The following is a 23,577-nucleotide window of genomic DNA, read 5'->3' on the forward strand; positions in this document are numbered from 1 at the left end:
CTAAGCAAGGGCACATGACAGACAAAGTGGAAATCCCTGGCCCACTGAAAGAATCAACAGTTGCAGAGGACGTGGCTAACCTCCGGTGCATGGTGGCTGTATAGACAACACCAGTGGTCTGCACAACTAACTTTGACAACAGCAGAGTTACCCAACTGTGGCTGACTGGCAAAGACTGATTAGTTAAATTTTTATTTTTGTGGCTGAAAGATGGTCTGCCAGAGGGTCTGGCAGTTTCATGGTCAAGCCAAGAGTGATGCATGTTTCCAGGGAAAGCTTAGCAGCAGTACTCAGTAAAATGGAAAAGATGCAAAAAAGTAACTTTTTTCTCACACACAACACAGTAAAAAAAACATTATCTGACCCAAACAAGTTTCTCAACAGAAAAAGTAGTTTTCCACAATTTTTAACCACAAAAGTAAAAAAAAGTGCTTCTGTTTAAAATTGCATAAAAGTAATGTGACCGTCAATAAAACACTTTTCCATAGCATTAAAATACTCTCTTTTTACAAAATGTTTAAACAAAAAGGTAATGTAACCCCCCCCCCCCCCCACGAAGGTAACTTAACTGCCCAGCAATGGAAGAGTATTAGCTAACTGTTGATCCTTGAAAAGCCTGCAAAGGAGCACTCTTCTCTGTGTTAGAAAAGCTATGAAAGTGCTTGATGCCCAAATTAGTCTTTTTAGACAGCTCAACTCAAGCTAACTAGCAATTTGGACATGTGGAAGTGCCCTGAAGCTTTGGAAGTTGGCCAGCTGTTATATCCTATGCTAATGAGTTGGCTACAGCAGCAGTGATCAATATGAAGAACATCTGCAATTTCTATTAGCAGGCAGTCTATCCCAAATCTGAGCTACAAGGAAAGATGGCATAAGATGTACCACCACAGTGATCTGCACTTCTCAGAACTTACAGCAGTGACATCCGAGTGCAAATTTTTACTCCTTTTCTTATCCTGTATCTTAATACAAGCGCTCTCTCTTCACTTTGACAAATTAACCTAATGACATCTGCATCATGCAGCTGTGTAGTCAAAACAGTTTCTTCTTAAAGAAATAAAAGATCAAACAGTAGGAAAACACACTGTCAAGATTGTTTAAAAAGCCCATCAAGAAACAGGGAAACACTATAAAAGCAAAAAAAAAAAAAATGCAAGAAGGCCTTCCTACTTTGGAGGTGCAGGCAGAATGGTCTGGTAGTTATAATGATGATGCTGCTGCTGACTGAGGATCTGCAACTGCAAGAACAGCTGTTGCTGCTGCAATATTTTAGCATATGATGAGTCCATTAGTGATACACCTTTTTCCTGCTTCTGATCAGGGGGAATGTACTGATGGTACTTCAACTTCTTCACCTTGGGTTTGGAATCTTTTGCCTTCTTACTTCGTTGTGATTTGTCACTACTGGACTTTGGCTGGCTTTGCTAAAAGGGAATACAAGGGGAGAGGTACAGAAAGAAGAAAGAAAAAAAAAATCAAGATTCTTCCTTTTCACTACTAGTCTTATAATGCACCATGTACAGTTTACACCACATTTTTCGCATTTTACTAACATTTTGAACACGTTTCCTTTAAATCAAACAAATTACATTCTTAAGGTGTAAAAACCCACAAAAAGTTTTTTCAAAAGAATGGTGACCACCACATGTTCTTGTCAATCCAATTATGGTGCACAGCTAAAATCAGATTTAAGTAAAATAAGGAAAGCATTAGCCAGTCAACCCATTTAGAAAATGAGGTAGCGTGCTTGCTCTGAAATAAACGTGTGTGATCAAATACACAACAAAAGCAAGTCGTGTTTGTTACATAACCACTGCTTATGCACAACAGATAAAATAAACAAAGTAATAAAAGAACAATAAAAATTTAACAAACAAAAATGGCACGCTGTCAGCAACTGAGTGAAATCCATATTCTGACTTTGTCTTTAAACCCTAATAAACACTTTCCAAAATTTTGCTCTCATCCTTCACTCACTGTATTTTATTCTCCACCTTACTTTCAAACAATACCAAGTTTACATTTAGAATTCTCTAACGTGTGTCGACCAATTCCCTTAACACACTGCTCACATTATATTCACTTTTCCATAATGCTTTAGACTCTCCATGTAGATTACTGGCCTCCACTGTGCAATGAAATTCACCTCTTTACTGTCCAGTTCATAGCATTTCCCAGTAACTCATTCATTCTCATAATCCTTCATATAGTAACCTCTTCCCCTTTGATAACACAATTCATCTCTGCCTTCATGCTTTGGTGTCACTGCACACGTTACTTAGAGGTTTAGACTTAAGAAACAGATTTACTACAACTTATTACATCTTGCTTCGTCAAGATTACAATACTGAAAAAGTACAGTTTTGTACCTACCATAAATGTAGATGTTCGAGTGTCTTCACTGCTGCAGTCATTACACTTGGGTTATCCTGCCATCAGGCAATCCTGCAGTCGGCCAGAGTTCCAAAGTCTTGGTCCGGCATCGGTTGCTGTCGCCTCCTCCCTGACGTCAGTGCGTCAGGGGTATATAAGAAGCAGCCGATGCCATTTTCTTCAGTTTTTTCTTGCCCCAGATGTCAGGTGCCCCCAAAAAGATAGGCAATACATATTGCTTACACAACATACAGTAAGGTAAAAACAAAACCTTCAATAACCAGCAAATACACCACATCGGTAGTAAAGTGTAGAAAGTTATAGATAAGACCAAGCTGAGAAAGAGGGGACAGTGGGTGGGTAACCAGGACTGCAGCAGTGAAGACACTCGAACATCTACATTTATGGTAGGTACAAAACTGTACTATGTTCATCGTGTTTCACTGCTGGAGTCATTACACTTGGGTAGAATCCCAAAGCTGAGTTAGGGTGGCTGGTTCTATAGAGGATTAGGTGTGGCTATGAGGCCCTGCAGCACTGCAGTAGCAAAGCCAGCTCTGGATCTGGAGTAAAGAGGCAAGTGATAATGCTTGGTAAAGGTGTGCACTGAACTCCAAGTTGCAGCTTCCAAAATGTCTTTGGTAGGTACTCCTCTAAGGTAGGCAGTAGAAGTTGCAGTTGCCCTGGTGGAATGTGGTCTAATGTTAGATGTTACAGGTTTCCCATGCTGTGTGTAGCAGAACCGGATACAGTATCCTATCCACTTTGAAATGGTCTGCTTTGAAATAGCCTTTCCCTGTGATCTTGCAGCATAAGATACAAACAATTACTCAGTTTTTCTGAAAGCTTTTGTTTTGTCCAAATAGAAGCGTAACTGCCTGTGTATTTCCAGAGAATGTAGAATTCTCTCCCCCTTATTCTGTGGATTTGGATAAAATGTTGGCAAGTGAATAGTTTGGTTAAGAGCCACACTGGATACCACCTTAGGCATAAATGAAGGGTTTGTTCTTAAGGAAACCCTGTCTTGGTGAAAAATGATGAAAGGCTCCACTGTCATTAGTGCCTGTAGTTCTGAGACCCTTTGTGCAGAGGTTATTGCCAATAGCAGAGCAGTTTTCCATGATATATATTTTAATTCTGCTGAATTGGCTGGCTCAAAAGGAGGTAAAGTGAGTTTTTTCCAAGACAATATTGAGATCCCAAGTAGGAGTTGGTGCTCTCCGGGGCGGTCTTATGTTTTTAGCCCCTCTGAGGTACTGCTTTAGCAATGGATGAGAGAAAATAGGAGGATCTGTGTTATAATGAGCCAAAATGGCAGAAGTGTGGATCGTAATGGATGAGAAGGATAGTCCTTTGTCCAGCATCTCAGTTAAGTATTGTAGTATCTGAGGAATGTTAGGGACAAGAGGGTCAAGGCTTTGAGCCTGGTTCCAGGCACAGAATCTCTTCCACTTTTCTGAGTAAGATTTCCTGGTGCTAGGCCTCCTGGCCTCCAAAATGACATCCATAACAGCTTTAGATAGAGGTGTTGTCTGTTTGGCTAATGGCTCTGCCATGCAGCCAGGGATAAGGTTTTGAGCTGACTGTGCAGGATCGGATTGTTTTGTTGAGTCAGAAGGTGTGGAATTTGAGGCAAAATCCAAGGTGGGCCTTGTGTTAAGTTCTTTAAGATTGGGTACCAATGCTGGCGTGGCCAGTCTGGAGCAATCAGAATCATTTGTGGTTCAAAAGAGCATCCACTTTCCATGCTTGCTTGTGATAAGTCCTTGTGCAGAATTTTTGTAGCTGGCAATTCAGTAGGGAGGTAAAGCGATCTATGTCCGGGCACCCCTATTTTTGCATTATCATGCTGAAAACTTGTGGATATAATTTCCACTCATGAGGATCCATGATGTTTCTGCTTAGGTCGTCTGCCAGAGTATTGTTTTTTCCTGGCAGGAATTGTGCTTGCAGATGAACATGATAAGTTATAGCTGTGTTCCACAAGGTCATGGCTTGCCTGCATAGGGGATAAGAATGAGTGCCCCCTTGCTTGTTTATGTACCACATTACTGTGGTGCTGTCTGTCTTTAATAATAATTGTCCTGAATGCATAAGGTCCTTGAAAGCTGTTAGGGCATTTTGTACAGCCAACATCTCTTTTGGATTGATATGAAGATGCATTTGGTCTGTGGTCAATTTGCCCTGAATACATTTTCCTGCCATGTGTGCTCCCCAGGCGTAATCCGAAGCATCTGTTGTTAAAGTCTGCTTGGCTGTGGGAAGAGTGAAAGGCTGACCCTTGTTGAGGTGACATGCCTGTGCCCACCATTGAAACTCCTGTTGTAGGCAGGGAATTAGAGTTATTACTGTTTCCAAGCTGTGAGAGTGTTGACTCCAAACACTTTTTAGGTACCATTTGAATTTCCTCATATGCAGTCTGGCATATGGAATTAGTAGAATGCAGGATACCATGAATCCCAAGTCCTGCAGAATTATTAATGCAGGGAGTTGGGACTTTGTTGCCATCATTTGAAAATACTGAATCAGCTGTCCTTGTTTGTCTGGCGTGAGATAAGCCATCTGGGCCGTTGTATTTAAGCTGGCACCCAGGAATATTATCTCTTGTGAGGGCACTGGTTTTGACTTCTTTTTGTTTACTGTGTACCCTAGGCAACAAACGCCAGATGCTTTAGAAGAATGTCCTTGCTCTCCGCTTGAATGAGGCAGTCGTCCAGATATGGATATATTTGAATTCCTTTTTGTCTGCAAAATGCAATTACTGGTGCCAGGCACTTTGTGAAGACACTGGGTGCAGTAGATAAGCCAAAGGGCAGTGCAGAGAATTGGTAGTGCATTGAACCAGCTATGAATCTGAGGTATCTTCTGCAATTTTGTCTAATAGGGACATGCAGGTATGCCTCTTTGAGGTCCAAAGTAACAAGCCAAGCTTTCTTGCCCAACATGGGAAGGAGCTGCTGTAGTGTTAACATTTTGAATTTCAGAACATCCAGGTAAGTATTTAGAGTGGAAAGGTCTAGTATGGGTCTCCAGGCTTTGTCCTTTCTGGGGACCAGGAAGAGTCTTGAGTAAAATCCTTGTCCTTGTTCCTGCTGTGGTACTTTTTGAATAGCTCTCATGTCCAAGAGGGCTGTAATTTGTTTTTGTGCCTCTGCCCATTGACTGTGTGGCAGTTCTGGCATACCTTTTAGACTTGGTAAAGTGTGAAAGTGGAACCTGTTACCTTGAGACACAATATTTAGCACCCATTTGTCTTGGGTGATTGTTTGCCCGTTTTGTGAAAAAAGAGCTAGTTTCCCCCCTAAGGGAGCTGCCAAAAGGGAAGAGCTTGGCATTGGAAAGGGAAAGTCATTGAGACCGTTTCCTGTAAGGATGTGACTTGTCCTCACTTCCTTTTGGAGTTGAAGCACCCCACTGTCATGGTCTGTAAGAGCCTTGGGGCTGAGATCTGCCTCTTGGGCGTCTGTGTCTGCCCCTTTGTGGCCTGTCTGACACTGGGAAGGACCAATTTTTTGTAGGCCAATTCCTGCAAAATCTTGGTGGCTGTACCTGTAAGAAATCCTTCACTGTTTGCATAGATTTTGCCTTATCATCCATTTTCTTCAATACCTCCTCTGCCTTAACACCAAATAAAATATCTTGCTGTAAAGGAGCATCCAATAATTTTGCCTTAACATGATCCGGTAAGCTTTGTTCCTTTAACCAAGCATACCTTCGAATCACAGATCCTGAAACTGCTGCTCTACAATAAGCTTCTAATGAGTCAAAACCACATTGCAAAGTATGCTTTCCCACTTGTTCAGCTGCATGCAATAAATCCTGCATTTCCTTAAAATCAGGTTGTTCTGCACTTGTACTCATTTTCTGTTTTAACTGAGACAGTAAATATTGTTGATATTTAAGCATGTGAAATTGGCAGTTTAAAGCCCTTGCTGCTAAAGTTGCAGAGGTGTAAACTTTCTTCCCCCACCTGTCTAATGCTCTAGAGTCCCTGTCAGAGGGAACTGGATTTTTAGCCGTGGAGGCCTTTACCCCTTTGGGACCCGAGGAAATAGTTTCTGGGTCAGCAGCAGGGTTTTATAAAGAAATTTGTGAGAGTCAGGTACTCTGTAGTACCTGTCTGGCTTGACTGGAGCAGGGGGTAAAGAATCTGGATTTAAACTGGATTCTGAGAACACATCGTCCACAATATCCAACACTGGCGGAATAGCAAGGGGCCTGTGCTGAGGCAATAAAAGAAAGTCTCTTGAGCCTTTTCTTGGATTCTGAGTAATCCTGGCCCTCCCAATGGAAATGCTCCCTCGTGGTATGTAAAGTTTCCCCAAAAGAGTAATCCTCAGGAGGAGAGGCTGAAGGAATTGATTCTTCAGCATCAGAATCCTCATAGGGGGGGTAAAGAGTATCCCTGGTTTGAAGAGGAATCAGAATATATTGAAACCTGGTCAGAGGAATCATAGTCTGTATCCTGCCTAGGCCTTTTATCAGGAGGGGGATGGGAACCCTTGATCAGAGTAATTAAGTCGTCTGCCATTTTGAGCATCTGTTTTTTAGGCATGGAGGCCTGTCCAGCTGAATACTGTACTTGCTTCTTTGTCTTTAATGTTGTTTTAGACTTAGCTGTAGATGCAATGGTAAGTTGTGAAGGTCTGAAAACACCCTCAGAAGCCGATGCCTGCTCAGCGGCTCCAGACCCATCTGAAGGGTTAGTCTCCGTAGGCCCAACACCTTGAGTATCCAGAGGCCTAGGCAACTCCACATGGGAGTCGGTCGCAGCCTGTGGCTCTGAGGTAGCGGGTGTCAGGGGCTGTGAAAACACCTCACTGAGAACCGGCGACTGACTTAGAAGAGGCTTTGTCGTCAGTTTTGGGCCTAAGATGCCTGTCCTTATCCTTGCATTTTTTTGTGAATTCCGGTCGTCGGTTGTTCCGACGCGTGATATAATTAAATCTTCGGCCAAAGTAATGGCGAGCAAAATCAAACCAGCGTTTAATAGTGCGTTTGTTAAATCTAGCACAAAACCGGCAACTAGTGACGTTGTGATCTGGGCCTAAGTAAGAATGAAAATCCTTATGAGGTATTTGCTTCCCACAAGAAATACAATTATTAACTTTTACTGACATTGGACTGAGGCAAGAAAAAGTTTCCCCAACAGGGTACTTAGCTTTATTGAAGACTTCGGATCTCTAAATTGAAATTGATATCTCAGGAGTTGGCCAACCAACACTTGCGAACTGCTTTTGCTTTGGGCACCGCGCGGCAAGAAAGACTGGAGAAAAAGGTGCCGGTTGCTTCTTATATACCCCTGATGCATTGACGTCAGGGAGGAGGCGACAGCAACCGACGCCGGACCAAGACTTTGGAACTCTGGCAGACTGCAGGACCGCCTGATGGCAGGATAACCCAAGTGTAATGATGCAGCAGTAAAACACGGTGAACATCTAAAATGTCAATCTACAACTAATTAAGTTCTAGACCTATAACCTGTACAATTCAATTGAAAAACAAACAAACCTGTTAGGGGGAAAAAAATAAAAAACATACAATAAGCTGGTTGCGTAAGTGTGCACACCCTTAAACTAATACTTGGTTGAAGCACCTTTTGATTTAATTACAGCAACAGTCTTCTTGGGTAGGAGTCTATCAGCATGGCTCATCTTGACTTGGCAATATTTACCCACTCTTCCTTACAAAAGCACTCCAAATCTGTCAGATTGAAAGGGCAACTCTTGTGCACCGCCCTCTTCAGGTCACCCCACAGATTTTCTATTGGATTTAGGTCTGGGCTCTGGTTGGGCCATTCCAAAACTTAGATTTTCTTCTGGTGAAGCCATTATTTTGTTGATTTTGATGTATGCTTTAGGTCACTGTCATGTCGAAAGGTGAAATTCTTCTTCATCTTTCTAGTAGACGCCTGAAGGTTTTGGGCCAAAAGTGACTGGTATTTGGAACTGCTCATAATTCCTTCCACCTTGACTAATACCTCAGTTCCATCTGAAGGATACTGCCTCTACCATGCTTCACTGTGGGGATGGTGTTCTTTTAGTGATGTGAAGTGTTGTTTTTGCGCCAAACGTACCTTTTGGAATTGTGGCCAAAAAGTTCAACCGTGGTCTCATCAGACAATAACACATTTTCCCACATGCTTTTGGGAGACTTGATGTATTGTACTGCAAATTTTAGCTGGGCTTGGATGTTTTTCTGTGTAAGAAAAGGCTTCCGTCTTGCAACCCTACCCCATAGTCTAGACATACAGAGAATACGGGAGATTGTTGTCACATGTAGTACACAACCAGTACTTGCCAGAAATTCCTGCAGCTCCTTCAGTGTTGCTGTAGGTCTCTTGGCAGCCTCCCTGACCAGTTTTCGTCTAGTCTTTTCATCAATTTTGGAGGGATGTCCAGTTCTTTGCAACATCACTGTTGCTCCATATTTACGCCACTTTTTGATGACTGTCTTCACTGAGTCCCATGGTATATCCAATGCTGTGGAAATTTTTTTTTACCCTTCTCCTGACTGATACCTTTCAACAATGAGATCCCTTTGAAGCTTTGCAAGCTCTCTGCAAACCATGACTTTTGCTGTAGCAGGCAACTGAGTAAATGTCAGGAAAATCCTACTAGGACAGCTGAACTTTACTTGGGGTTAATCAGTTTCTTTAATTGATTGCAGGTGTGTACCCAAGAAGACTGAATGCTGTAATTAAATCAAAAGGTGCTTCAACAATGTATTAGTTTAAGGGTGAGCACAATTACGCAACAAGCGTATTGTACGTTTTTTATTTTTTATATTTTTTCCCCTAACAGATTTGTTTCTCAATTGAATTGTACAGGTTATAGGTCAAATTAAAGGTGGGAAAAGTTTTGAAATGATTTATTGCGGTCTCATTTCTTTATATCACAAAAACCTGGCATTTTAACAGGGGTGTGTACACTTTTTATATCCACTGCAGCTACCTCAATTAGCAATGATAACTAGAGGGAGGGCAAATGTTGGGATTATGCTACTTGTGGGGTTTATTATGTACTGGCTTATAACACTTGCAATATCTGTGCTTTCTCTGGCCTGGAAGTAGCTGATAATGGTCCCTGGTACAGTTCACTTAAGTCATTATCAAATTAACAGATGTATATGTGTGTGTGTGTGTGTGTGTGTGTGTGTGTGTGTGTGTGTGTGTGTGTGTGTGTATATATATTCATAGGTAGGTACTAGGCTATCGGCCCAAAGGCCTACGTAAGCCTAGCCAAGAAGGTTCCCTGGCTTACGCCACCCAAGAAAGTTATATTCCTGTGCCACTGTCGAGCAAACACACAGAAGTGATCCCCAGGGTGTATTTCCTATTTCCCATCCACTCATCAAGATTTTTCGTGAAGAGTGCTAATGAAAAACTTTGTTTGACATAGATGGGTAGCCTGTTCCAGAGTACGGGAAGTCTCTGGGACAGGAATACATCCCTCCAGCATGTCCTGTTTATTGTGGTGACAAGGTTTAGGTCCCTAGAGCATGTAGCTTGGTGGGATTGGAATTTCTTTAGGTGTAGCATGTCCAACATTTCTGGGTTTGACATAACTTTATATTTTAGGCAGAGATCACCTTGAAGTAGGCGATATGCTACGGAGTAATGCTGGAGTTTTTTGTGATGGTCAGTGTAGGGCATCTGTTTGAGGCAAGTAATCCTCTTGGTGAGGTGGTACTTTTTTTTTTTTTTCAAAACAGGTTTATTGTTTTAACATATAAGAGAAATATCATAACAATTTTATACAAGTAATTAAAAATAGGTATTATTATAATATTCAACAAAACAACTAAAGTATTTACAAAGACATCCACTACAATCAGATCATTTAATTAAACTAAAATACCGTGCTATTGAAATTAGAATTTTTTTAACAAATTTTGTAAATTATCCCATACAATATAATATGATGTTTTTCTAGTTGTTCTCATTCTAATTGTGCTTATTTCCATATGGCACATTATATTCATAACAATTGGTGAGGTACTTCTGTGGCCTTTCCAGCTGCTGCAAATGTCTTGTAAGGTACATTCCAAAGGGGTGTTGTACTCTAGAATGGGTCTAATGAGTGTCAAGTAGAGGGGAACAATGACCTCTTTTTTCCTGGATGAGAACCCTTTTATGATGAGGTATGCCACGTAGAAGAGCTTCCTGACTACTGTGGCAATGTGACTATCAAAGGACAGACTACTGTCCACCTGGGTCCCAAGGTCTCATCACACATTCGGTGTTAAGTAGACTGTCTATGTAGTAGTTTATGAGTACAGAGTTTTCACCGAAGGGGATGACAATGCATTTTTTGGCACTGAGCTTGATGTCATGGCTCTGACACCAGGCATCGGTCTCAGCAAAGCCTTACTGTAGGATTTCCACATCATTTCGGGACTCAACTATGGCTCCTAGTTTGCAGTCATCTGCGAACTTCGTTAGCCAGAGGCCTTCTGTTTTAGCCTGTACTTCAGAGAAGTAGATACCAAACAGGAGAGGTCCCAGGACTGAACCCTGTGGTATGCCACTTGTCACTGGTTTGAGGTCAGATTTGGAGTGTGCAACTTTTACAGTGTAGGTTCTGTCAGTGAGCCAGTTGGCAACCCATCTTGTGACGTAGGGATTTATAGCGAGTTTAATATGTTTAACTATAATTCCAGAATGGGGGATGGTGTCAAAAGCCTTGGCGAGGTCAAGATAGGCTGTGTGAACCACCTTACCCTCATCTACAGCTTTGGTGACTGCCTCAAAGAAGACGATCAGGTTCAGGAGGCATGATCTGCCTTTCACAAACCCGAACTGGGTAGGATCCAGAGTTTGGAGGTTAACAATGTCTTTGTTTACAAGTTTCATGATGATACGTTCCATGGCCTTGCAGACCAGGCTCATCATGCTAATAGGGCAAGAGTTCCCGGGATCAGTGGTGGCTCCCCCTTTGTGGAGTGGGATAACTGTTGCTATACGCCATTCAGCATATATGTGTGCATATATATATATATATATATATATATATATATATATATGTATATATATGTATATATATATATATATATATATATATATATATATATATATATATATATATATATATATATATATATATATATATATATCTACACATCTAACACTACAAATCACAGGAAAATAACATTCCCCTCCACATATGATGACACAAAACTACCAAACACACTTTTTACTATGTTTCTGTTATGGGTTTTAGATGTTATGGTCTCAATGTTATGAAATTAGTTGTTATGGGTTTTAGATGTTTTAAAGTTGACCCATATATATATATATATATATATATATATATATATATATATATATATATATATATATATATATATATATATATATATATACACACACATACATATATGCTATGTAGTGTTAGATGTGATGAAATTAGATGTTATGGTCTCAATGTTATGAAATTAGATGTTATGGGTTTTAGATGTTTTAAAGTAGACCTGTTTACATACATATATATATATATATATGTGTGTGTGTGTGTGTGTGTGTGTGTGTGTATGTATATATATATATATATATATATATATATATATGTGTGTGTGTATGTATGTATGTGTATATATATATATATATATATATATATATGTGTGTGTGTGTGTGTGTGTGTATATACATATATATATATATATATATATATATGGATGGATTCGCTTCAGAGAACTGAAAGCCCAAAATCTTTAATTTCAAAAGACTGAGACCAAAATCGTAAAAGTTCAGAGGACTAAATCTCAGAATACTGAATCTCAAAAAACTGAAAACAAGATACAGAAACAAACAAAAGACAAACCATATTACTTTTCTTCAAGTATAAACAGGGGGGCAAGCCCCCCTGCACCCCCCATGTGGGTGTCTAAGCCCCCTATACCTTGCTACATAAATATATCAACTCTGAGATCACACTTCACTACACTAACATGAGTTATGTTGTAGAATAGCAAGTTAGAAGGGAACATGACTAAGGTAACAACAGGCAGTCATGAAACACATAATGGTACGTTTGCCATTTTGTTCTGTGGAGTGCAATCTTGGACTTGATATATTTAAGTAGTAAGGGGTGTGGGGGGGATAGCTCCTCACATGGGGGGGTGCAGGGGGGCTTGCCCCCCTTCTTATATTTGGAGAAGTGGTAAACAGTTTATCTTTTATTTGTTTCTGTATGTAGTTGTGCTGGAATATAGTAAGTGTTGGTATTCTTTGTGTTTTCAGTATTCTGAGATTCAGTATTTTGAGTTTTCAGTCTTATGAAGTTTCAAGATTTGAGGCTTTCAGTCTTGTATACACACACACATATATATATATATATATATATACACACACACACACACACACACACACACATATATATATATATATATATATATACACACACACACACACACACATATATATATATATATATATATATATATATATAAATGTATATGATGTGTGTGTGTATATAAACACACACAGGCAGCTGATTTAATGAAAAACACCATTTAGTTTTACCATGTAGCAAGAATACTCAAGTGTGAATGTTAAAAAAATGCATTTCTCAAAGATGTTATAAGAAAGAAAACTATTCATGGAAACAGATCTGCTGCTATTTTTAGCAAGCAGCATTGAGACACAACCTCTAATGATTTCTTCAAAGAGCATCACTATTCGTGTATCTGGCACATTCTTAGTATACATTCCAAGAAAGAACTGACAATACCACAATCACCTCAATCACTACTAGGGAGCAGGTCATCAATGCACGTTTCAAAGCCAAAAACACTGCACTGATGGGCCCCAATAACATCACAGGATGCTTACTAAAGGGCATGAAACATGACCTCTCTGATCCACCTGAATCACTTTTCATCTTGATCCTAGAGTAAGGTTCTGTGCCTACGGAACTGAAGATGGCTGCAGTCATTTCCTGCACAAAGGCGGTCCAAACACCTACCCGGCTAACTATATGCCCATAAGTCTGACAGCCTCATATGTAAGACCATGCAAAGAATCATTATGGACATGATAAATGAGGACACAGGTAACCTGCAAATGCTGGACCCATCTGACTTTGTTAAAGGGAAGCTCATGACTACTAAATCTTGTGGACTTTTTTGAAGGGGTCACCAAAGCAATGGATAAGGGCAAGACTGTGCACACAGTTTACCCTGACCTGGCCAAGTCTTGATACAATACCGCATGGGTTATTATCAACTCCTCATGCAGACACTAGCATTCATCAAGAAGGCCCATCACTCACTGACTACCAAATGGTGCCAAAGTCATGGTCTTAAACTCAATGCTAAGGAATGCATAATTTTATGTTGGGCAATTTATAAGTAAGGGCATAGCATTTAGGTCCAAAGAGTTTAATATCCCACTGTACTTTGCCTTATCATACCAATCAGAGTGCAAGGCTCCATTTGGTATGTACCTGACCAGGCCAGACATATGCAGCAATTAGAGCAACCTCAGAGCTTCCTTCCAAAATGAATACAAGGCATACAAAAAACTGCCTTATGTACATCACCTTAAAGCCCTTTCCCTCTACTCAGAGCAGACATATTTAAAGACTATCTGTAGGAGCTCATAATATCTCTTCTGAATCTCAGAGACTTGAGAACAATCCCACTTAACATAATCCATTACAGGAACAATCTCACTTAACATAATCCATCATAAGGGCAATGGTATCCCCAAAGGAGAGTTCCTCCAGGGGGGAATCTGGACTTATGGAGTCCTCCTCTTCTGAACTGTAGTTCAAGGGGCAAGGGATTTGGGAAGAGCAAATCAAAGATTCTCCCCCTGAATCCAGGTCCTCATCCAAGGAGTCCAATTCCCTAGGCCTCGAGTGGATTGCAAGACCAAGGAGAAGCAGGCACAGAGACCCTTAAGGTGGCTTCAAGGCCATCAAGGAATTAAATAAACCCTAGGTGAAATCCTGCCATGCACCTCGGGATCCTTAATAGGGAAATATGCTTTGTTTTTGTTTCTTCTACAGGATGTCTGCATGAAACACCCTCTGAGGGTCAGACCCCTGGCAAAATTCAATAATGGTTGTAGGAATCTTCTCTAAGATCCGAGGAATCCCCCCTCAGTCCTTTGGATATAATCAACCGAGGGTCCCCTCAACTTCAGGCACAGACTCCAGGCTGGCCTCCAGTGGGACTGCAACAGAGGAATCTGAAGCAACCACCAGGGTGTCCTCTCAGCTTTCACCATCCTCGAGAGAGAGGTATCGGGGAGGCTGGATAGCAAACCTACATTTTTTGGCCTTCTTTTTGGCAGATGGCTGGCCCTCAGGACAGGAGGATTCCCTGCCATAGCAACCTGAGCCAACAACTTAAGACGACACTGGTTCTCCAGGTATATGGACAAGGAGGAGAGACTACTACATAGGGTCTTAGGCACAAATGCCTGACAGATAAAGCACTGTGTATGACCATGAGAAGCACCCAAAAGTACAGTTGTGTACACTTACCATACATGTAGATGTTCGAGTGTATTCACTGTTACAGTCATTACATTTGGGTTATCTTCCTGCAGGTAGCCCTCAGCCAGCCTGAATATCAAAGACTTGGGTCCTGTGTCGGATGCTGTTGTCAGATAGTCAGGGGTATAAAGCAAGCAGCCAATGGCATTACATCAGTCTTTCTTGCCCCAGATGTCAGGTCCCCCTATAATGGGAAGCAATATATATACATACACACAAGGTCACAAGGTTACACCTCCAACAAAAAGTAAATACACCAGAAAGCTGTAATACACTAAACAAGAAGCAAGGTATAGCCAAGAGAAGTCAGAGGGCTGGAGGGATGGTAACCAGGACTGCAACAGTGAATACACTCGAACATCTACATTTATGGTGAGAGTACACAACTGCACTATGGTCTTCGTGGTTCACTGTTGCAGTCATCACATTTGGGTAGATTCCCAAAGCTAAGGTAGGGAGGAGGACGTTAGAGAGCATTAGGACCAGCTATTAAGCCCTGCAAGACTGCAGTGGCAAAACCAGCTCTGGATTTAGAAAAAATAGGCACGTGGTAAAAAATAGGCAAGTGGTAAGGCTTGGTGAAGGTATGTACAGAGCTCCAGGTAGCAGCTTCTAGAATGTCCCTGGTAGGGACACCAATGAGAAAGGCTATAAAGGTAGATGCAGCCCTGGTGGAATGTGATCTTATCCCCTGAGGTGTAGGTGTTCCATGGTGCTTATAGCAGAAATAAATGCAATAGCCTATCCACTTAAAAATGGTTTGCTTTGAAATGACCTTCCCCTCTGCTCCTGCAGCAAAGGCAACTAGCAGCTGTTCAGTTTCTCTGAGAGGCTTAGTCCTGTCCAAATAAAATCTAAGTTGTCTGTGCACGTCCAAAGAGTGCAGAATTCCTTCTCCTTTCTTCTGTGGATTAGGAAAAAAGGTTGGCAAATGAATGGACTGATTAAGGGCCACACTGGATATCACCTTGGGCATAAAGGAAGGATTGGTCCTGAGGGACACCCTGTCAGCATGGAAGATGATGAAGGGCTCCACTGCCATGAGGGCCTGTAATTCAGACACTCTTCTTGCTGAGGTGATGGCTAGAAGGAAGGCGGTCTTCCAAGAAATGAATTTCAACTCTGCAGTTGCAGCTGGCTCAAAAGGAGGTAGAGTGAGATTTTCCAAAACAAAGTTAAAGTCCTAGGCTGGAGTAGGTGCTCTCCTGGGTGGTCTTAAATTGTTGGCCCCTCTGAGGAATTGTTTCTACAGGGGGTGAGAGAAGAGGGGAAGCTCAGTATTCTAATGTGCTGAAATGGCTGAGGCATTAATTTTAATTGATGAGAAGGAAAGGCCCTTGTAGAGCATCTCTGTTAAGTATTGAAGAATATGCGGTAAGCTGGGCACTGTTGTGCCCATCCCCTGCATCTGGCTCCAGGAACAGTATCTTTTCCACTTTTCAGCATAGGATTTTCTAGTACTAGGCCTCCTTGCCTCCAGAATGACATCTAGCACCTGCTTACTGAGGGGATGCTATTAGAGAGCTCAGGGAATTAGCCAGGCTGCAAGGTTCAGGGTGTGAAGCTGGAGGTACAGAATCTGGCCCTCCTGATGGGACAGCAGGGAAGAGGTTTGAGGCAAGTGCCATGGTTCCAGCAGTGACATACTACTCAAGTGGGGGTACACCAGTGCTGGTGTGGCCAGTCTGGTGCAATCAGCATTGTCCTTGGTTTGTCCTGTTTGATCTTTAGCAGAACTTTTGAGAGGAGAGGCAGAGGGGGAAACGCATAAACTGAGAGGCTTTCCAAGGTGAAGGACATGGCATCCACTTTCCAAGCTTGACTGTGGGAAGTCCTTGCGCAGAATTTGTCCAATTGTTAGTTCTGAGGGGAGGCAAAGAGGTCTACCTCTGGATTCCCCCATTTGTTTCTCAAAATGTTGAAGATCTTTGGTTCCAGTTTCCACTCATGTGGGTCCATGAGATTTCTGCTTAGGTCATCTGCCAGTGAATTTAGCTTGCCTGGCAGGAACTGAGCTTGTAGGTACACTTGGTAGCTCAAGGCTGTGTTCCACAGAGCCATGGCTAGTCTGCAGAGAGGATACGAGTGGGTTCCCCCCTGCTTGTTTATGTACCACATGAGAGTGGTGTTGTCTGTCTTTACCAATAATTGTCCTGGAAGGATGTGGTCCTTGAAAGCTGTCAGGGAATTCTGTACAGCTAACATTTCTGATTGATATGCAGGTGCATCTGACTTGGGTTCCATTTGCCCTGAATGCACTGCCCTGCCAAGTGAGCCTCCCGATGCATAGTCTGATGCATCTGTTGTTAGGGTTTGGGCGACAGGGGGTAGAGTGAATGGCAGTCCCTTGTTGTGATAGCAGGCCTCTGCCCACCAAGGGAACTCTGTCTTTAGGCAAGGAATGATAGGAATCATTGACTCCAGGACCTGAGAATGCTGACATCATAAGCTTTTTAGATACCATTGTAGTTTCCTCAAATGCAGTCTTGCATATGGAATTAGTAGAATGCAAGAGGCCATGAACCTTAGGGTTTGCAGATAACTGGGTCTTTGTGGCCAGTAGTTTTAAGTAGGCTGTCAAATAGACTTGTTTCTCCGGCGTGAGGTAAGCCATCTGGGAAGTTGTGTTCAAGCTTTCTCCCAGGAATACAATTTGTTGGCAGGGTACTAGATGAGATTTATTTTCGTTTATGGTGTACCCCAGTGAGGTTAGAAGTTTCTTTTCAAATGCCAGATGATATAGTAGCATGTTCTGGCTTTCTGCCTGAATTAGGCAATCGTCCAGGTATGGGTATATTTGACTATTTCTTTGCCTGCAAAATCCAATGACTGGAGCTAGGCACTTTGTGAATACCCTGGGCGCAGTAGATAAGCCAAAGGGAAGTGCAGAGAACTGACAGTGCATGTAGCCTGCTCTGAAGCGTAGGTATTTCCTGCAAGATTCCCTTACTGGGATGTGCAGGTAAGTTTCCTTTAAGTCTAAGGTTGCCAAATTATTTGAGTATTATCCCAGCATGGGACAGCTTACCAAAGCTTTGTGCACCTTCTATGCACTCCAGTTGCCAGGAGTGCACAAGGCACTCATAAAAGGCATCTGCAGCTCCAAATTACTTCAGATAATTTTTTGCTCAGGAAGGAAACACTCCTGTATACTTTCACTAGCAAACAAAGTGAAGCATTACTACTTAGAAAAGGGTGCAGTCCACAATGGCAACTATAACATGAAGAGTAAGAGAAAAAAATACGGGGCTAGAGGGAGGGTTGCCAAATGCAAAGGTGATCCATTACATTTACTGTTATATTAAGTAAACTTAACTGTAAACTGTTGTGTTAAGTTTACAGAACTGTACTATGCCCATACATTTCAGACAGTACCACAGCAATAAGGTATACTAATTAAGATATTTAACTCATACACTCAAGGTACAGGGTTTGATTCTCACCTTTGAGGGAAATTGGTTAGGCTTAAAATGACCTACAAGGGCAGCTAGCCTAGTACTTACCTATGAATCAACATGGATCACCACTGTAGTAGCCTAAGCTATCTGTGTAGATTCCCACAGCTAAGTAAGGAGTAATAAAACAGAGGGAAGGCCAACAGCTAAGACTCCAAGAATCCCTGGAGAAAAGCCCTGGACAAGCCTGTTCTTGTCCTGGAAAAGGAAACTAGCTTGTAGTGCTTTGTAAAAGTGTGAACAGAGTACTAAGTTTCTGCCTCTAGAATACTTCTAGAGACCATCGTTTTCCAGAAAGCCACCAAAGCCAAAGCTCTTGCTGGAAAAGTTGCAACCCTGACTGGAAATGGCTTATTGAGATGAGTATAACAAAAAGTAATATGATGTACAGAGAAAACCACTACCATAGGCAAATGTAAAAACAGGTGAATCAGTAATTAAAACCAACAGAATCAAACTTTATTCCAATTGAATACTCAGGTAAGAACAAGCACTTTCAGCATTCTTGCCTTCTTCAGATCCTAACAACCCCCTGAGTTTTCCACGTTCCATGCGGACAACTGACTTGATGAAATGTGTTTTTAAACTTGAAAAACTCAGGGGTTTATTAGGATCTGAAGTCGTCTAGAATGCTGAAAGCACTGGTCCTTACCTGAGTATACAGTTGGAATAAAGTTTTGTTCTTTTGGTTTTAAGTACTGACTCACCTGTTTTTACATTTGCCTATGGTGGTACGCACTCGTTTTTCTCTCTACATTGTACTGTTTATTTTGGGCTATCTTTGGTGGTGTGTCTTTTTCATTCAGAAAAAAAGTAACAGGATGGGATAACCATCTATAATTGGTCAGCTTAGTCACAAATTATTTCCTCTTCCCTTCATAGGAAACAAAGAGCTGTTCAGCTTTCCAGAGAGATCAACTTTTATCTAGGTTGTATCTGTATGACTGACTGTGTACATTCAGAGAGTGAAGAATTCCATCTCCCTTGTTCTTTGGATTAGGAAAGAAGACTAGGAGATTAATGGTCTGGCTTAAAGTAAATCCAGAGATGACTTTACATATAAAGATTGGAAATGCTCCCAAAGAAACCCTGTCCTTATAACTGACCATAAATCCTAAGTGCTTGTGACTTAGAAACTCTCCTAGCGGATGTCAAAGCAACAAGTACAGCATCCTTCAGTGTTAAGAACTTCAAATCAGCCATCTGAGCTGGTTCAAATGGACACAAATTAACGTTTTAAGCAAAAAAATGAGATCCCAAACAGAATTTACTCATTTCCTAGGTGGATGGGTATGCAATACTACTTTCAAAAACTGCTCAACTGGTACAAAAGGAGGATCTAAGGGGCAGGCAAGCAGAAAATAATCAAGAACCAGATGCAACTGGGCCTGAAAAGGGTACTGGTTCTTTCAGTGGCACCATCTAGAAAATCTCTTCCATTTGCAAATATATGACTTTCTAGTTGCAGGCTTTTTTCCCCTCTTTTAATACCTGGTGCACATACTCAGAAAAAGATACCTAAAAGGTATCAAGATTCTATCATCTAGGGAGTTAGTTGAAGAGTTTCCAGATTAGGGTGTATCAAACCTCCCTGTGTCTTGTGGAAGCAAATTAAGTCTGTGGGGAATCCTGGGTTAACTGCCCTTACTCAGACTGAAAAAAAGGGAGAAAGTACAGTTGTGTTAAGAACTTACCATAACAGTAGATGGCCTACTGATCACTGTTGCAGTATTCTTAACAGATGGGTTGTAGCTCTTCAACATCTGGCTGAAGTACCAAAGCTTTGCCTTCGTTCCTCATCTCAAAGACATCAGGGTATAAAAGCAGACATATGTACGAGACACTCAGACTATCCCCAAGCCAGTAGCAGCCTGAAGATCACCCAGGAAGGAGAAAGGTCAGCTAGGATGGGCTTAGGCTGAAAAGGGTAAAAAGGGTAAACAAGTTCCTCCTCAAAAGGAAAGATCCTATGATAACAAGTGTGCCTGTGTGTGCAACTGTAAGCCACAGAGTTAGTGTCTTTGAGAAGAGAAGTTATGAGAAAAGGGTGAAAGATGGGAGGGAAGAAGTACTGCAACAGTGATCAGCAAGACATCTACTGCTATAGTAAATTCTTGCAAAACTGCACTTTCTCCCTTCTTTTCAATCTAAGGGTAGCTAGCACAAGATTCCCCACAGACTGTACTATGTCTAAGTCAGTGTTTCTGTATTCTTAACAGATGGGTGATTCCCAGAGCTGGAGAGACAGAGAGGGTGGCAGGTTTAATATGAGTTAGGGTTACCACCTGTCCCACTTTGCAAAGGATGGCCCCCCTTTGGGCAGTTGTGTCCTGCAAAAAAATTGAAAAAATGGCAAATGTCCTGAGATTTTTGGACAAAATTCTTTCCTATATTTTATGCAATAGTTGCATAAAAAAAGAAGTTATGTACCTACCATAACGTTCCATGTTAGTTGTCTTCTTCTCGCCTTCTTTCTTGCTGGTTGGGTTCGGAGCCAATCCTCGGCTCTGACTCGGCCATCTCCAAAAGCTTTGAGAGCTGTTTACTGGCTCGAGGCTACCCCATATCCCATGATGCCTGGCATTAGCTACCCAGATCTCGTTTGAAAAAGCTATTCCAGACATAACTAAGGAAGAATTCTGCCCTAGTAGCCCCTTGGACCCAACTATGAAGCTATCTAAGCAGAAAGACAACCAGAGATGGTTCAGCCAATGAAATCTGAATAAGGGAGCTCCTCTCGATCCACTAGGATAGGGGGATGGAGGGTGGGACGCAAGAAAGAAGGTGAGAAGAAGACAACTAACATGGAACGTTATGGTAGGTACATAACTTCTTTATGTTAAGTTGTCTATCTCGCCTTCATTCTTGCTGGTTGGGACAGCGTCCCTAGCACCTACTATCCTGGGTGGCTCAATGGAACAGACTCTTCAGAACAGTGGAACCAAAATTTGCCCTGAACCTGGAAGCAAAGTCTAATTTGTAATGAGAAATGAAGGTATGTGGGTTAGCCCATGTAGCAGCTGCACAGATAGATTCCATGGGTAACCTAGATTGGAAGGCCACCGAGTTAGCCAGTGCCCTAATAGAGTGACCTTTAGGTTTGGTAGATAATTTTTCGTTTCTCAGCTGGTAAATGAATGAAATAATGTGAGAACCACCTAGATAATGTCACCTTTGAGACCGAAAGGCCCTGTCTGCCCTCAGCAAAGGAAATGAAGAGTTGGTCGGATTTCCTGATGTCCTTTGTCCTATGCAAATAAAAACGCAGCTGTCTGTGAACATCCAACTGGTGCAATTTATAATCTGTGTTATTGGTGTGATTAGGAAGGAACACAGGAAGGTCTATATACGGATTCAATTTACTTTGTGTACAGACCTTAAGAAGGAATGAAGGATTGGTCCTTAGAGAGACCCTATCATTATGGAAAACTAAATAAGGGGAACGAGTACATAGAGCCTGAAGCTCCGAAACACGTCTGGCAGAAGTAATGGCTACCAGAAAGAGAGTCTTCCAAGATAAAAACTTAATGGAGCAAGATGCTGCAGGTTCAAAAGGTGGCAAGATTAGGGAAGCTAGCACCAAGTTTAGATCTCACGGAGGTGGGGGATCCCTCACTGGAGGCCTAAGCAGAGTAGTTCCTTTGAGGAAGGCTTTACACAGCTTATGAGACATGATGTTATTAGAAGACAACCCAATGTGAAAATTCGAAATGGCAGCTAACTGAACCCTGGTTGTAGCAGAAGCGGAACCCGAATGAAAGAGTTAAACTCATGGACAGGGCTGAAAATGGATCTATATTCTTAGCCTCTGCCCAGCAAGAAAAACGTTTCCACTTGCTAGCGTAAGTTTTCCTAGTTGTGGATTTGTGTGATGAGATAATAATTTCTCACACAGAGGAGAAAATATTAGGAAGCCTGGCTAAGGTTGGAAGTGGAGCAACCAAGCTGTGAGCTGGAGTGTTTGAAGGGATCGATGCAGTCTACCCGACTGATGAATCAGATGATCTGGAATAGGATCCAGAATCCAAGGCTGCTCGAGAAGATAATGATGCAGGAATGGGAACCATATCTGTCGAGGCCAGTAAGGGGCAATGAGGATCATTTTGCAACCCAACGCAGTTGCTCTCTGTATGAGTTTGGGTATTAGGGGAAACAGAGGAAAGGCGTAAAGAAGTCCCTGAGGCCAATCATGGACTAGAGCGTCTCTGGGGGAATGGTCGGGAAGTGGAAGAAGGGAGAAGAAATTGCTGCACTTGCTGTTGAAAGGTGTGGCGAACAGGTCGCAGCAAGGCTGACCCCATTTGTGAAAGATTTGTTCCGCAATTACCTGATTCATAGACCACTCATGGGGCATGAGAATTGCTCTGCTGAGCCTGTCTGCGATGACGTTGGAACTCCCAGGGATGTGCATTGCTATCAGAAAACAGTGGGAAGAGATCATCCACTGCCAGAGTCTGAGTGCTTCTCGACAGAGGACAGGATCTGGTTCCGCCCTGCTTGTTGATGTATCACACCACTGACATGTCCATTTGGATTGCAATGGTCCCAGGAGGGAGAGAGTCCTGAAGGGCTTGCAATGCTAAAAGCACAGCTCTCATCTCCAAGACATTTATATGCAAATGGTACTCGTGAGGTTGCCAGGTGCCTTGGACTGTCCTGCCCTGATAATGACCCCCCCCTAATCAGGGAGGCGTCTGTGGTCACTGTGGCGACCGGAGGGGATAGCACAAATGGTCTGCCCCAGGCCACTGATGGGGAGGCCATCCACCAAGCGAGGTGCTTCTTGCATGCTTCTGTGATCATAATCTTGTGAGACATGGGAAGCTGTTGGAAGGACCACTGTGTGAATAGAAGCCACTGGAGGATTCTCATGTGAAAGCGGGCCAGGGGGACAAGAAGAATTGCTGATGCCATGGAACCTAGTGTTTGGAGGACGAACCTGACTTGAATCGTTTTGCATGTTAATAAAGTCTGTATTTGTTGGCGAATTAGTGAAACCCTGTCTGGTGGAAGGTTCGCAAACATGTTCCTGGTATTTAAATTTGCGCCTATATAAGTGATATGCTGACAGGGCAACAATGCAGATTTTTCGAAATTTATTGTGATACCTAACCTGGAGCAAATTTCGATAGTGTAATCCCTGGCTTGCAGAAGGTGATGCCTGGGGGAAGCAGTGAGGAGCCAGTTGTCTAGATATGGAAACACCTGGAATCCCTGACGTCTCAGGTGAGCCACAACCACTGCCA

At 42.2% G+C, this 23,577-nt stretch overlaps 1 protein-coding gene across 2 annotated transcripts in view; it reads right to left on the minus strand.

The window, feature by feature from the left end:
* The window catches only part of MRTFA (myocardin related transcription factor A), a 2,407,897-nt gene that overhangs the window by 846,328 nt on the left and 1,537,992 nt on the right, over positions 1 to 23,577 (minus strand). For both annotated transcript variants that reach the window (XM_044075412.1, XM_044075419.1), the window contains one exon: positions 1,171 to 1,424. In XM_044075412.1, the coding sequence (XP_043931347.1) occupies positions 1,171 to 1,424 (254 nt within the window). The remainder of the gene's footprint in view (positions 1 to 1,170; positions 1,425 to 23,577) is intronic.

The sequence above is a fragment of the Protopterus annectens genome, chromosome 1.part1, assembly GCF_019279795.1.
Source record: "Protopterus annectens isolate FY-2018-M chromosome 1.part1, PAN1.0, whole genome shotgun sequence".
Taxonomy (NCBI): domain Eukaryota; kingdom Metazoa; phylum Chordata; order Ceratodontiformes; family Protopteridae; genus Protopterus; species Protopterus annectens.